This window comes from Macrobrachium nipponense, chromosome 19 (genome assembly GCF_015104395.2).
Source record: "Macrobrachium nipponense isolate FS-2020 chromosome 19, ASM1510439v2, whole genome shotgun sequence".
Taxonomy (NCBI): Eukaryota; Metazoa; Arthropoda; class Malacostraca; order Decapoda; family Palaemonidae; genus Macrobrachium; species Macrobrachium nipponense.
Genome location: NC_061088.1, coordinates 2,812,681 through 2,829,568, shown reverse-complemented (window position 1 = coordinate 2,829,568; position 16,888 = coordinate 2,812,681). Strand labels below are relative to the sequence as shown.

General features: G+C 44.1%; 1 protein-coding gene across 1 annotated transcript in view; it reads right to left on the bottom strand.

Annotated features, from left to right (window-relative positions):
- Positions 1-16,888, bottom strand: part of LOC135213641 (golgin subfamily A member 6-like protein 24) — a 105,092-nt gene that overhangs the window by 70,442 nt on the left and 17,762 nt on the right. Inside the window, 8 exon segments of the mRNA XM_064247684.1 lie at positions 302-439; positions 441-527; positions 1,128-1,258; positions 1,261-1,328; positions 2,001-2,284; positions 4,320-4,489; positions 4,836-4,937; positions 11,406-11,424. Coding sequence (XP_064103754.1) covers positions 302-439; positions 441-527; positions 1,128-1,258; positions 1,261-1,328; positions 2,001-2,284; positions 4,320-4,489; positions 4,836-4,937; positions 11,406-11,424 — 999 coding nt within the window.

Genomic DNA, 16,888 nt, shown 5'->3' with positions numbered 1-16,888 from the left:
TTGTAATGTAAGTAAAACATTAAAAATGTGATTGCACTGTATTTAATTTCTAATAAACAAGCAGAGAAAATAGATAATGAGAAACTTAAATCATTACAACTACATAATAGGCAAATAAATTACTTTTCACTCAATTAAAGATTCTCATAAAGTATACTAAACTATATATGAGGTCAGGATCAGTAAATACTAAACATTTTTCAGCATTCACTGTGGTTAGAATTTTTAGTAATCAAAACTACCAACATGCTAAACATAGTACAAAAAACTATCAGAATCTACAAAAAAATTTATATCTTACTTCTGGCAATGCAGACTGAAATTCACTTAACCCTCGTATGAAAGCAGCAAATTCATTGTGCTTTCTTATGATATCCTGAAGCTGCGAATATAGACGACGGTAGACGTGGGACGGAACATTATCTTTTAAAACAGACCTGTTGTGCTTCCAACTGCTCTACTTGCACTTCACCTAATTCTAGTTTATATCGCAGCTTCTTTATCAACTTGGCATAAGTGCGAACTTTCTGAAAAAAGTAAATAACATCTAAAGCTCTATACAATAAAGAAATATCTCATTTAATGGGCAACAGTCCTCTTCATATGCTCTACTTAACTCCAAAACATTCCACAAAAAATATTAAATTTGTATGATCAAACAATGTTAGCATATAGACACATGTTTACTTATGTGAGGTAGAATACAAAACTGTACCCAAAAGCTTATTATCCGATAACTAGACCACTGGGTCATACTTCTAAACTTTCATGCATGAAGGATTTATTCTTAAAAAACAGAGTGAAAACCAGAAAAAACATAGATCCCAAACATGTAAGTAGGAAAGGACTGATAGAAATGGATGAAAAGTAAAAGATTGACACACTATTATGATGTTTATTGAAATAAAATAAAATTATGAATAGTGCTCTGTACAGTATTGTAGTGATAATGGTGAAAAATGGAGCAAGGTCAAGTTAAGGAAGTGGATCTTTAGTGGGTAGACACCAAATGGAATGGATAAAAGCAAAACAGCAAGGTCCAAGATCACTGCAAAGAACCTTAGGTACAGTGTGCACAAAACCCTATGTAGGCAATAACCACATTTGGGAAAAATACAGTTCTTTACCTGTTTCAACTGAGTGCATTCTTCTAAATAGCTCTTATTTCTGTCATTAAAATTTGTTTGAAGAGCTGCTATTCTTGCACGAAGTTGGTCTAACTCCTCCTGGTGAGAAGCCTGCTGCTCGGCCATCAGTCGTGCCCAGTATCAAGCTCTTTTTTTGCATCTTTTTTAATGGTTTCTTGTACACTTTCATGCTCTTCAACCCTAGAAAGACATCAGAGATTTACAAAACTTAACAATGAGTAGTCTTGATACCTTAACATAACGTAAGATCCTTTTGCTCCACACTTGCACAAATTGTAAAGAACTGCCTTACTACAAATTACTATTTTAATACTTTAGGATGTCAAACGATGTAGTACATATTTCACAAGTAGATCTATTGCAATTTATTAACAACTCTTTAACAATTCATTTTATGACTTTTCTTCAAATTTAAAACAATAACAATAGTCTAGCCCTGGGACTTTATAGAGATGAGACAGTCACAACAAGAAAAATGGACTACGGTGAAATTAACAAATATCATCAAATTAAAAGTTAACTACTGGATAACATACAGGTTTTCATTAGTATGTTACTGAGTTACATAAAACTTTATATATTCTGCTCCAACCAAATTGAAAGTAAACTGCTAAGCTTTACTGTTACACAAAATCCATATCTATATACGTATATGGAAGTGATATGAACACTTTTCCTGCAAAATTCATTCAAACTGTATGGTACAGAATGTCCATCATCAGGGAAAAATATCAGGAAATTATCCCAGAGCTATAAATAGTTGTCAATTGATGACGCCTGCTCACAAAGGGTTAATAATAATTTGGTACTTTAAACTTACCTAATTCAACATAAACAGAATATGAGCATTACTTGTTCTTAAGATGTTTGATTTGCTGATGAAGTTCAGCATTTAAGCTCTGCAGTTCCTCAGCTTCAGCACGGTGTTGGTGAATTTCTTGCCGTAGTACAGAGCTGCCTTCTCGCTCCTTCCGAAGCAATACTTCCAGGTTCTCCAAGGAAATGACACGGGCCTCCAGCACTACCTTCTCCCTCACTTCACGAAGCCTCTCCAGCGTACGCTGTTCCTTGGCCTCTATTTCGCTGACTTTGGCCTCACTCTTACTTTCAAAGTTATTCAGTGTAGCTTCAAGGCTCTGAAATTACAATACAGGACAATTCACAACTTTGCTGTCTTATGCATGAACAAGTACTGCAAAACCAATTTTGCATAGTATAAATACAAACACAGGTTAATTTATCTTTACATGCTATACCTAAAACAATAGTACTAACACTGTACAGTAGAAATGAGTCCTACATACAATTGCTCTACTGTGTATATGTTAGAAAATCATTAATATAATGAATATGATTATGCATAGACAAACATCTTTAGAGAGCCATTATCACCAGTTAGCTTTATTTTGCCTGCAATGTAGTTATAGATATTTATGAGTTCTAATGCATATCATTCCAAAATGCTTCTGATATGTGACACTATGTAAAATGGGCACATTAATAAACTAATTTATCAAAGTTCAATATCTTTAGAGTTTACTGTTTATAAATGACACCTCAATGTATGCTGTATATTAAAATCACTCTACTAACATTAGCCCACTTCAGAAGTTTTCAACTGCCCAAATTGCCATAGTCTTGTTTGTTTAAAAGAATAGAGGAATGAGCGTGGTATTACACATCCACTTACACATATCAGTGTTATCAGCAATTGACTGAATCTCTTTTCATGCGCCTGCAAGGGTGTCGAGAGCTGGCTGATTTCCCCAAATCTCATTTGTTAAAGAGTTCTTGGGATCACAATTAGGCCTTAAATCATTCTTTTAACCTTGTCATTAATCCTTTTTTCTTCTCTTGCACCTGAATGAAGAGTAAAAATGGGTTTGCTCTCAGCCAGGTGTGGAATTTTAGTTTGGATTACTATTTAGAGGCTTAATACAGATGATCCTTCTTTCAAGCCAAACCAAAGCGTAAAATAACATTACCTCCCTTCCTTTTCCTTGCAACTTTGTACTGATGATCATTACTTCAATATAATTTACAGTATTGTACTGAAGTCTTAAGGTGGGTACACACGTGCGAACCGAACCTTGTATTGTAACCGATTCTTGTACAAAAACGCAAGTGTGGACAGTTCCTCGAACCTGAACCCCGAACCCGCGAGGTTCGAGGCTCCATTCACCCTCCGTCCACCCTCCGTCCCGGCAATTGTCGGTTTTTGGGCCCCGAATCGAAGGGAGGTCTCTTTGGACGTTACGCCATGTGTGGACGGGACCTGTATTACACGCATATCAACAGAGGTTGCTGAACTTGTTAACACCGACCATGAACAAGGCCGTCCATAGTAGAGTCCCTTATTTGGTCAGTCAGTACGTATATGTCTACCATGGCTGATTGGAGTGAGGAGGAGGAGGTTCTTCAATTTATTAGTTATTACAAAGAACAGACTTTACTGTGGCCAGAAACTTCTTGGAATCTCATGTCAGCGAGTAATTCCTGACCACTATACTTCTACCCTTCTAGTATATAACCTTGATTGCCACCATCTTCTTTTATTTCGCATTCAATCTTCGTTAAATAATGTATATAAATATACGCGGCAGCTGCTACGTGCATGGTGGCCATCATCGGTAAACCACCCGGACAGAGACAGACTGATGATCGCAGTGGATTGAAATGAAGTTACGTGCTTAACGTGGTTACGGTTCGTCCTCAACATTTGACACCTTGTAACCGTATATGCGTAACTCAAGTTACACATACAAGGTTCGGCTCTCACGTGTGTACCCACCTTTACAAAAGGTACAACATATGAGAGCTGTAACATTCTATACATGAAAATATGAAATTTCAACTATTTTTCTTTTAACTTTCTCAATAAATTCTAGGAGATGACTTAGCTTCTATTGTTCAAGATAAATTCAAAACACCTATTGGTTCAAGGACAGTAAAAGGAATCAACCAAATTCTGAAGAGTATTCCCATGAAATATGGGGGCAAAAGGCTGTCATTTTAGACTAAATGTTACTATATAGAAAACAAATGGAATAAACAATTACATCACACTACTAATTGCATGTAACATAAAGCTTAATTTCAAATACAAGCAGCAGAGCTGCTATCAATTCCACTCTGAAACCTGGCAGACATATTTAACAATGTGTAACAAACCTTAATGCGATCTTGCAGAGCTGCATTCTGCTGTATAAGTTGCTGTGAATTAGAAAGCATAGTCTGTTTTTGTTCAGCTAACCTCTTTTCCATCTCCAACTCCTTAGCACTGGCTCTTTCCTTGACCCGAACTAGGACTGATTTTTCCTCCTCCAGCAAGTTCATCAGTTCTGGAAGAAAAATATATTAGCATACTTCATAAAAAGCATAATTGCCAACATTTGTAATGATTGACCAGGCAAACACACTGATTAATGTTATTCTTTCCTTGAAAGAATATAAATTCTTGAAAATCCATCAATTCTGTAAAGCTTGTTGATAACTGAAATCACATTATAGAATCACACTTAAAAAAGCTGTATGTATTCTGTACCTTAAGAATAACTTTGTTTCTGTATAATAATGAATGTATTTCTGTTATATAGAAGTTTAACAAGATCACTCAATAACATTACTATACTCAACAAAAGGTTTACACAATGAATTCAACAGGCATTCTTTCATGAAATTAGATACCTTTGATTCTGTTGGTGGCCCCAGAAGCATCTTGTTCTAACTTTTGGCGAAGCTGAGAGGCTTCTGTCTGAGCTGCTGTTAACTGGATCTTGCACTGTGCTGCTCCACTTCTGATAAACGACTCTGTTATGAGGAACAATTTTAATGATAGAAAAATCTAAAGAACTTCATTACCAATAGGTCTTTTAACCATAAAAAAATTGGCTTTCTACAATACCATGAAATATCAAATTCTGTTGTTCAAAATGTTATTGTTAGTATACAATAAGGTTTTGTACATACTTACCTGGCAGATATATACTTAGCTATACGTCTCTGACGTCACGACAGAATTCAAAACTCGCGGCACACGCGACAGGCAGGTCAGGTGATCTACCTTACCCGCCGCTGGGTGGCGGATGTATGAACCAATCTCCCTTTCCAGCCAGATTTTTCTCTTCCACCTGTCTTCTGAGGGAGGCTGGGCGGGCCATCAATCGTACATATCTGCCAGGTAAGTATGTACATAACCTTATTGTATACTAACAATAACATTTTTGTACATGAACTTTCTCGTCAGATATATACTTAGCTGATTGACACCCTTGGTGGAGGGAAAGAGACAGCAATATTAACATGGAAACAAAGGGGGAAACAACACCTGTTGTAGGATGAAAAATACAACCTTGGTTCTTACCTGTTTAGGCAGAAGACTTCATAGTTACTGTCTATTAGTCTGCGTTGCCTGAAGAGCTTCAGCGAGGGCGTGACCTACAGCTGACAGACTCTTTGGGTCTATCAAAGGGATTTGGTATCCGCTTACTTGATAGAATCCGAGCAGGATCTTGTCAAAGGGGATTCGCCCTCTTATATGACAGAACCTAACCACTATCATTGCAAGGAGCTCAAACATAAACTGATCACCTAACCAATCTAATCATTGTTAGACATACGACATGAAAGAGATGCCTACCCGCATGCTCTTTCAAACAACCAAAAAACTTACAAACTAAACAAGGGGGAAAAAATACACTACAAAGGATATGACTCAGCCCCCGCCCCAGCACCGAATCCGCCGATACGTATGGGCCTAACGCAAAGCACTTTTCATACGTGATTTTGACGTCTCTCAGATAGTGGTTCGCGAAGACTGAGTTGCAACGCCAGAATGTTGCTTTCATAATATTACTCAGGGACATGTTTTTATTGAAAGTTAATGAAGTGGCAATAGCTCTTACCTCATGAGCTTTGACCTTCAGAAGCTTGAATTGGACTTTCATCACATGTCACATGTGCTTCTTTCACCAGGCTTCTTATGAAGAGAGAAAGCGCATTCTTAGATAGAGCCCTCCTTGGATCTCTTACAGAGCACCAAAGGTTGACATCATTGCCCTTAAGTTCCTTCTTCCTCTGAAGATAAAACTTTAGACTTCGTACTGGGCAAAGTGACCTCTCTGCTTCCTCGCCTACTAAGGCAGATAAACCTTGGATTTCAAAACTCCTAGGCCAAGGATTTGAGGGGTTCTCGTTCTTGGCCAAGAACGAAGGTAGGAAGGCACAGATCGCTGCATCTCCTTTGAACCCCACTCTCCCTTCTATTGCATGGAGCTCACTAATTCCTTTTTGCGGAAGCCAATGCCGTGAGAAAAAGTGTCTTTCTCGTGAGGTCTCTAAAAGAGGCAGACTGAGGCGGTTCGAACTTAGGGGACCTAAGGAAACGTAGCACTACATCCAGATTCCAACTCGGAATCTCTGACGAAACCTTTTTGGATGTTTCAAAAGATCTTATTAGATCATGAAGGTCTTTTTGTTTTCTGAAATGTTTAGGTCTCTGTGCCTAAACACTGCAGCCAGCATGCTACGATATCCTTTAATGGTTGATACCGCCAGTCCACCTTTTTCCCTAAGGAAAAGTAAGAAGTCTGCTAATTGGGTTACAGAGGTACTGGAAGAGGAAAGGTGATGGTTCCTTCACCACCGCCGAAAGACGTCCCACTTCGATTGGTAGACTCTAAGGGTAGAGGGCCTTCTTGCTGCTGCGATAGCCGTTGCAGCTCTTGCAGAAAATCCTCTCACTCTGACCAAACTTTGACAGTCTGAAGCCAGTCAGACCGAGAGCGGGAGGTTTCTGTGATACCTGTCGAAGTGGGGTTGTCTGAGCAGATCGATCCTCTGTGGTAGGGATCTCGGAATGTCTACTAACCATTCCAGTACCTCTGTGAACCAGACTTGTGCGGGCCAGAAAGGGGCTATCAACGTCATCCTTGCTGCCTCCGATTCTGCAAACTTCTTGAGAGTTTCTCCCAGTATCTTGAAGGGAGGAAAAAAGCATACGTGTCTAGGCCCTTCCAATCTAGGAGAAAGGCATCTATTGACACTGCCCTCGGGTCTGATATAGGAGAGCAGTAGTTGTCTATCCTCGCATTCTTGGCTGTGGCGAAGAGGTCTATGTGAGGACTGCCCCATAGTCTCCACAGGTCCTGGCAAACATCCTCGTGAAGAGTCTACTCCGCCGGCAGGACTTGATCTTTCCTGCTCAGGAGGTCTGCTCTGACGTTCTTTTCTCCCTGTACGAACCTGGTAAGGAGACAAATCTTCCTTTCCTCTGCCCACAGCAGAAGGTCTTTTTGCTGTCTCGTACAGGGAGAAGGAGTGAGTTCCCCCCTGCTTCCCTGATGTATGCCAGGGCCATGGTGTTGTCCGAGTTTATCTGAACTGTCGAAGCTAGGACGTAGGGCTCGAATGCTTTCAAAGCTAGCCAAACAGCCATCCAGCTCTTTCTTGTTGATGTGCCAGGTCACCTGTTCCTCCTTCCAGGTGCCTGACACTCTCTTGAGCCGAGCGTCGCTCCCCAACCTGTTTCCGACGCGTCGGAAAACAACACTTGGTTGGGGTTCGGAATGTGAAGGGACACCCCTTCTGCAAACCTGAGAGGGTTCGCCCACCAAGAGAGGTCCTTCTTGATTTCTCTTGAAATCTTAAAGGAGAACTCTAGGTTTTGAGAAAGACAACGCCAGTTCCGATGTATAAAGAACTGGAGAGGTCTGAGGTGCAACCTTCCTAGAGAAAGGAATTGCTCCAACGAGGAGAGTGTCCCCAGCAAACCCATCCACTCCCTCGCTGTGCATACGTCTTTCTCTAGAAAGGCTGTGACTTTCTCTGAACATCGGGCTATCCTTTCTGGAGATGGAAAAGCCCGAAAATCCAGAGAAACCATCCGAATCCCCAGATAGATACGATCTTGACTGGGGATTAACTGAGACTTTGAAAGTTCACCAAAAGTCCCAGAGAACTCGCCATGAAAAGGGTCTTTTGTAGGTCCTCCAAACATTTTTTCTGTGACTTGGCTCTGATAAGCCAGTCGTCCAAGTAAAGGGACACCCTCACTCCCTCCAAATGTAGCCATCTTGCTACATTTTTCATTAGTCCTGTGAAAACCTGAGGGGCTGTTGAAAGGCTGAAACACAAGGCCCTGAATTGGAATATCCTTCCTCCCATCATGAACCTGAGGTATTTCCTTGAAGAAGGATGGATCGGCACATGGAAGTAAGCGTCCTGAAGATCTAGGGACACCATCCAATCCCCTGGACGAAGAGCCGCCAACACTGAGGATGTCGTCTCCATGGCGAACTTCCTCTTTTCTACAAAGAAATTCAGGGCGCTTACATCCAGAACCGGTCTCCATCCTCCTGAGGCTTTTGGAACTAGGAAAAGGCGGTTGTAAAAGCCCGCTGAGGATGGGTCGCTCACTAGCTCTATCGCCTCTTTCTCTAGCATTTGATCTACTGCCAGAGTAAGAGCTTGGCTCATAATGGGATCCCTGTACTTGGCCACCACTCCCTCGGAGTCGTCGTCAAAGGTGGTCTTGCTGAGAAGGGAATCAGATATCCTTTCCGGATGATCGAGAGGGACCAGTTGTCCGCTCCTCTCTGTGCCCAGACTTCTGCGAATCTTAGTAGCCTGGCACCTACTGACGTTTGGAGGACTTCTTTCCTACTTTTTCGCTCTGGTAGAGCGAGAGAAGGATCTTCCTCTCTTGAAGGATCTATTACCTCTTGAGGTAGAGGCTCTAGAAGGAGGGCCCCTCGAAAGGGCTCCTGGTCTAGCAGGAGTCTCCTTCTTAGACTTAGTCTGGAAGGTCGTTCTAGGTTTCCGGGCCGACTGAGCGAGCATATCTTGAGTAGCCTTCGCGGAGATAGCTCCAGAGATGTCCTGTATTATCTTCTTTGGAAAGAGAAGAGGCGAAAGTTGCGAATAAAGTAGCGAGGCTCTCTGAGCATGAGAGACTGACGGTTGGTTAGAAAAGAGCAGAAGACCGATCTTTTCTTAATAACCCTGCTCCAAACAGGGAGGCTACTTCGCTAGATCCATCTCTCACTGCCTTGTCCATGCACGTAAGTACATTGTTGAGATCCTCGGGCGAAAGGGAATCCGGGTTCTGAGTCCTTTTAGCTAAGACCCCCAACGACCAGTCAAGGAAGTTGAAGACTTCCAAGACTCTGAACATTCCCTTCAACAGGTGGTCGAGCTCGTTCATCGCCCAGGTAGTCTTAGCAGACAAGAGGGCCGAGCATCGGGAGGCATCCACCAGTGAAGGAGAAGTCCGCGTCTGCAGATGAGGGAACGACCCAGGCCTAGGGGTTCTCCAGACTCATACCAGAAACCAAGTTTCCCGTAAGCTTAGAAGGAGGGAAGAAAAAACAGTCTTCCCTTTCTCCTCCTTAGAAAGAAGCCAACTCCACCAAAACCTCTCAAAGCCTTCTTCATTGAGATGGTTGGTTTCATTCTCACACAGGAGGAAACCTTCGTCTTCTTAGATGTCGAGAATAAAGAGAGAGGAGGAGGAGGAGCGACCAGAGTAAGCGCGTCTCCAAACTCCTGAAGAAGGAGGTCTGTCAGGATCTTGTAAGACGAGACCAAAGAATCCTTTACCAAGTCCTCTTCTGAAGGTTCTATTCATCTACCGAATAACCTTCGGCTTCTTTACGAGAGCAGGCGGATTTCTCTAAAGAAGTGCACCTATCCTGTGAGGAGTGTCTGGCAGCCGTCTGGCGCCTATCAGGAGAAGCCAAAGCTTCGGGAGAGCTCCTATCGAAGGCGTCCTTCCTACTCCGATGGGGGAGTCCTCTGTAATCTTGTAGTCTGTCCCGAGATACACGGAGTCCAAACAAAGGGGAGCGCCTGCTAGGAGAGGAGAGCCTACTATGCTCAAAGGCACCTACCAGACTCCATGCGCTGTCAAGAGGAGAGCGGCTGCCTGGCGAACTGCGCCTAAAATGAGAGGAGCGCCTGCTAGGCTCTTGGCGCCTACCAACAGGAGAGAGAATCCCTGAAGAAGAGCGCCTACTAGGAGACAGGCGTCTACCATGATCCAAATAGCTAGATCTAGAAGCGTGGGTCTCTGCAAAGCTTGTCTACCAGCAGAGAAGCTTCTTTCAGGCTCTTTACGCCTGACCTGAACAGAGCGGCTAACAGGTGAATAGCGCCTATCGGAGAGTAGCGCCTATCTTCAACACAGCGCTTGGCAGCAGGAGAGCGCTACTTGGGGAGTAGCGCCTACCAGGCTCTAATCGTCTAACATAAGGAGAGATCCTGTCTCTAGAAGTGTCCATGCATGGGGAGGCTCTCTTATCCGGAGATTGGAGGTTCTTCGGAAAGGAGCGAGAAGTAGAAGCTGTGCGCTTATCCTTAGAAGAGCGCCTACTAGGAGCTTGATCCCGTTCCACGGGAGAAATGAAGTCGCCAGGAGATAGCTTCCTGGGCGATTGGCGCCTGGAAGACGATGGCGTCTGCCAAAGGAGACACCTCATTCTATCCGCTGGTACAGGAGAGAGAGCAGACTCCGACTGAGAAGGCAATGCAGGAGAAGGTAGCCTAGACTTCTTGACGGGGAGAGAGACATCCTTCTTACGACGAGCGCCTCCCACCAATGAGCCCGCAAGAGCCGAAATCTGAGCTTGCAGCCCTGCAACAATCCGAGCCGGAGATCTTGCAAACTCCTCCACAGGGGACGAGGTTCGAAGCCTACTCTGAGGCGAGTACTCCAGATCCCTCCTGGGTTTCTTGATGTCCACTTCAGGATCCTCCGGAAAACACTCCGGGCTGGAAGGAAGGGCGCAAGGAGCCTTCCAGGCTCTCTTCAACGGTCGAGAGGAATCTGAGGCGCTCCATCCTCTTCTAGGAGAAGGCGATGAAGAAGAAGAGAAGCATTGTCGTAAAACCTTCTTGGCGCGAATTAAGGCAGCCTGGGAACGAACATCAAGGATCTACCGAGGGGGACGCCTGATCGGTGGGGGTTCTCCCTAACCTTCCTGCGGCTGTTGACTTTCCTCCACTGGGACTGGGAGTCTGGAAGAGGTCTAGGCCTGGAAGCATTAAGGAGCCGATCAGACGCACCCTCCACTGCACTGGGGGCACTGCACAAATCACTTGCACTATCACTCTTACCTTGCAACGAACGAATTTTCTTCTCCATGCTATGGATCGTGGCTCTCATGGTTGCCACTTCCGAAGGCGTATCTGTGGGTTCGATGCAGGGAGCAGGAGCTGAAACGGGAGAAGGATCTAGTGCTACGACAGGATTATCTACACCTACCTCGCTAATACGAGACTTACTAGAACTTCTAGACGAAGCTTTCCTCACCCTGTCTTTCTCCAACTTCTTAGTAGGAAGAAAGAGACTTCCATTCACCCTCATCCAACTTCTCACATTCATTACAAGGGTTTAATAAAGGAACATTCATTACCCCTACACTTTCAAGCATATACTGTGTGAGGATCTACCGTTGCTTTCGGTAGCCTCACCTTGCATTCATCCATAGAACACACCCTAAACATAGCAGATTTCTTAACCTCTACATCAGACATCTGAAATCAAAGAAAAATCCAAACCAATATCCAAAAAACAATCCACAAAAGCGTATGACCAAGCAACAAGATCAGGTACTTCACCGAAAGTCAGTCCAAAGATATCCAAGGCAACGAGAAACGAATTTAACTATAAGGAGGTAACGACCACAGGTGTAGTCGACACCGGCGACAGAAAAAATCTGCTGGAAAGGGAGATTGGTTCATACATCGCCACCCAGCGGCAGGTAAGGTAGATCACCTGACCTACCTGTCGCGTGTGCCGCGAGTTTTGAAATCTGTCGTGACGTCAGAGACGTATAGCTAAGTATATATCTGACAGGAAAGTTCATGTACAAAAGTCTAATTTTAAAGAGGCCACAGTACTGAGATAGGACAAACCATCTATAACCACAGTGCCTCATCTACAGCTGATTTCCAGCCTTTTTGGACTCATGGTGCTATTTTCTAGAAAAGTACTCAAAAGACCCTTGACCCTCTGCTGCACACTCACAATAAAAAAATCAATGAATTAGTTTAGAACACTGGTAGCCACTTATCATTTTCTTTTGAATATTCACTGAATATTGAAGCAGTGACAGCTTTGTTAGAAATAGCAAGTTTAAAACTCATCCTTCACCATTAATATGAAGGGCTAGCAACTGCTACCATGTTTATTGGACATACTACACACAAATACAGAATGTACATTGTCCTAAAGGACTAAGATTTTTTTCTTTGAATTTATAAGAAAATATGATATTGTTAAGATACAATAAAGTTTTGTACATACTTACCTGGCAGATATATACTTAGCTATAGACTCCGTCGTCCCCGAGAGAAATTCGAATTTCGCGGCACACGCTGCAGGTAGGTCAGGTGATCTACCGCCCCTGCCGCTGGGTGGCAGGAATAGGAACGATTACTGTTCTAGAACCAGATTTTCTCTTCCACCTGTCTCCTGAGGGGAGGTTGGTTGTGGGCCATCAATCGTATATATCTGCCAGGTAAGTATGTACAAAACTTTATTGTATCTTAACAATATCATTTTTGTACATGGAACTTACCCAGCAGATATATACTTAGCTGATTGACACCCTTGGTGGTGGGAAAGAGACAACTATTTACTGAATAGACAGGTAAACAACATACGTTGTAGGTAATAAATAAATAAAACTTGGTTCCTACTTGATCAAGGGGAAGACTCCATGGCTAATGCCTAGGAATCTGCTTCGCCTCAAGAGCCTCAGCGAGGATGTGACCTATGGCTAAGAGTTTCTTGTGGGTCTGTCGATGGGGTCTTATCCATTTACTCGACAGAGCCTCTTACATGACAATATGCCTATGCCTAGTGGCATAATTAAGGAGCACAACACCGATCCCGATCACCTGATCCTAACACGAGGGTTAGTGCTTAAGTTGAAAAGAGTTATCTACAAACTCCTTTCAAACAACCCAAAGAAAAAACACGACGTTAAATAAAATTTAACTCACTAGTTAAGGATCAGTATCTGCTCCCTATCCCAGCAATGTATCTGCAGACACGTATCAACCAAGAGAGAAGGATCCCTCGAAGGTTATCTTGACATCCTTCGTATAATGGGAAGTCAACACAGAGTTGCAATCTCCGTATGTGACAGCTAATATGTCCTTATGACATATTGTTAGGGAAAGAACAAGAATTCGGAAAAGCTCGCACTTCATGCGCTTTTAATTCTCAGCTGTTTGAAGGAATCATCAATGCACTTATCAAGTGCTTAGGAGATCACAATGTCTCAAAGAAGGCCAGGGCGTTCTTTGATATAGATCTCTTCTGGGTGAAGCCTGGAGCCTGGCTAGCGCTTCGTGCCTGGCAGGCGCCTAGCGCCTGTCTAGCGCCTCGCGCCTGGCTGGAGCCTTGCGCCTGAATGGCGCCTAGAGCCTGGCTGGAGCCTCGCGCCTAGATGGCGCCTTGCGCCTGGCTGGCGCCTCGCACCTGGCTGGTGCCTGATTGGCTCCTCCTTCCTGGCTAGCGCCTCGCGCCTTGGCTGGAGCCTTGCGTCTGGCTGGTGCCTTGCGCCTGGAAGGCACCTGGAGCCTGGCAGAAGACTTCATGATTACTGTCTATGAGTCTGCATGCCTCAAGAGTTTCAGACGAGGTAGGGACCTATGACTGACAAACCCTTCTGGATCATGTCAATGGGGGCTAGCCCGCTTACACGACAGAGCCTTCTCGGATCGTGCCAATGGGGGCTGACCCACTTACATGCAGAGCATTTACTGTATCATATCAATGGGGACCTAGCCCTCTACATGACAGAGCTTTAGGTTTCTCTTTACTGGAAGGAGCCTTGCGTCTGGATGGATCCTCAATCCTGACTGGAGCCTAGCCTTGAAGGAGCCTGGCACCTGGATGGCGCCTGGCTGGCTTCTAGAGCCTGGCTGGCTCCTAGAGCCTGACTGGCTCCTAGAGCCTGGCTGGCTTCCGAGAGCCTGGCTGGCTCCTAGAGCCTGGCTGGCTCCTAGAGCCTGGGCTGGCTCCTAGAGCCTGGCTGGTCCTAGAGCCTCGGCTGGTGCCCTCGCGCCTGGCTTGGCTCCTCCACACTTGCTGGAGCTTCGAGCTTGGAAGAGTCTCTAGGCTGTCTGGCAATGTCCACATCGGACACTCTTATATCTGTAGATTGTTCGCCTCTGGCGCATTTGCGCCCGGTTGGAGGCCCGTCCTTCTCAGTATCCGACCATGACAGAGTTCCTTGGAACTGTCCGCCTCTGGCGTTTTTCGCCTGTATTGGCATTTGGCGCTTGGCTGGCGCTACATTGTCCGAGAGTCCTGAAACAACCACATAGTTTATCAGGAGACTGGAGAAGGGTGGAAGAAATTCTTCCCCTTTGAGCTTTTGGCCCCTGGCAAGGGGAGGTGATTTTAGTCAGCTACACCCAGTAGGACGACAGGATATCTAACAATACGAGAGAGAAGAGTCTTCCTCCGAGGAGGATCCTTCGTGAACACTTCTTTTGCTAACGAGATCTCTTCTTACATGTTGATGAGGTTCCTCGTTGCAGAATCTTCCCTCTTCCTTGCCCGAAGGAAGGGAAGGAGTCTGGAAGTCGAAGGAGACTCTGAGCTGAAATTGGGCGGAACCCTGATTTCTAGCTCTTATTGTATCCTTCTGAATACCTTCTGGGAAGCATTTTGAGCCCTCATCGCACCCCGAAGACTCTGTAGGCAAACGTTTAAACCATCTCTTCTTCTGTAGATGAAAATGTAAGTACCCTGCCTGGGCAACTAAACTTCTATCTGAAAGCGTTGCGTCAGGAATAGAGGGATTTATTTCTTTTGCCAGACATACTATGCTGGCAAGAACCATTGCCGAGTCTCATTGAATCTGATGCGAGATTCCAATGCACAAAAAATTCACTTGTCTTCTTGGTCGTTTAGGGCTAAGAGAAACAAAGAATTCCTTCATAAACTTCCTCAAAGAAGTTTGATGAGGAGCAGTTCCATTTTGTCAGAACACGGAATCTGTGGCCACAAAAAAAAAAAAATCCATTCGAAGTACATGATATCCTACTCTTGTCGTTATTGCGGTATCGTATAAAATCCCCGAAGATCTTAATCCTCTGTTATCTCCGAATTCCCTTTGTAGAGACAGAGTATGGCCTTTTACTGCGTTCTTTGATAGCAGATATATACATAGGTGATTCTTCCCTCTGAAAGTGAAGAAAAAAACCTCGCTATGTGGTTCACAGAGGTATCGGAAGAGGACAGTTTCCTCATTCCATCTAGCACGATCTGCAGCAATTCTATGTCTTAGCCATGACTATTGTCATTTACCTTGAAAAAACCTCTCATTCATGTCCACTTCTGGTCAGTCTGCACGCGGACAGACTCAGAGTGGAGAGGTTTTATCTTCTTCCCAGCTTTTTCCCGCCCATTTTTATATGGGGTCGCCGTTTCGGATGAGCCGTTTCCATCTATTTCTATCTTGCGCTTCTGCCTCATCAATTCCCTTCTCATGTAAATCTCCTCTCACACAGTCCTTCCATCTCTTTCTTGGTCTCCCTCTCTTTCTTCTTCCTTGCACCTCCACTCCATAGTATGTCTCCCAGCGTGGTCCTCATCTCTCCTCAACAGGTGTCCATACCATCTCAGCCTCCCCTCCTGCACTTTCTTTGATACTTCCACCACCTTAGTTGACCCCCTTATGTAGTCATTTCTGATCCTATCCACTCTTGTTACCCCAGACATCCACCTAAGCATTCTCCATTTCTGCCACATCCATTCTCTTCTTTGCTCTGCTTTTCTCATGCTTGCTGTTTCCGTACCATACAGCATTGCTGTTCTTACCACCGTCTTGTGAAATTTTCCTTTTAACCTAAGCGGCACTCTTTTGTCACAAAGAACTCCCGAGGCCGCTCTCCAGTTTTTGACCAGCCTGCCTGTACCCGATGTTTTTACTTCTTCTTCCATACTTCCTCCAGCGTTAACAAAAGATCCCAAATACTTAAACTTATCAACTCTCCTTATTTGCTCTCCACCAAGCTGAATACTTTCTCTATCATCCCCCTCAGTGGTGGTACACATATATTCTGCTTGGATCTAACTTATTCTCATTCCTCTGTTCCTCCAGTACTTGTCTCCATCTTTCCAATTTCACTTCCAGATCTTCCCTGCTCTCTGCACACAGAACAATATCATCCGCATACAATATGTTCCATGGTACTGTCTCCCTTACTTCCTCTATTATAACATCCATCACTATGTTAAAGATAAATGGGCTCAGAGCCGACCCCTGGTGTAATCCTACTCTCACCTCAAAACCTTCTGTCTCCCCAACACTGCTCCTCACTCTGGTAAATACATTCCGGTACATCTCTTGTATCAATCGCACATACTTCTCTGCACCATCTTCTCCCTCAGGCTCCTCCATACCTCTTGTCTCGGGACTCTGTCATAAGCCTTTTCAAGGTCAATGAATACCATATGTAGGTCCCTTTGTCTTTCCCCGAATTTCTCCATTATTTGCCTCAGACAAAATATACCATCTGTTGTTCCCCTTCCCTTCATAAATCCCATCTGCTCTTTACCTATTTGTACTTCTTCTCTCTTCTCTATTTATAATAGATTCTGATAGAATATCCAGATACTCTTGGAAAAGCCTTACGAAACATGCTGTGAGAAGAACGTGACTTCTGTGAATCCAACCTCTCTAAGGCCAAAATGAGGCATACATCCTCTCTTCCTTTGA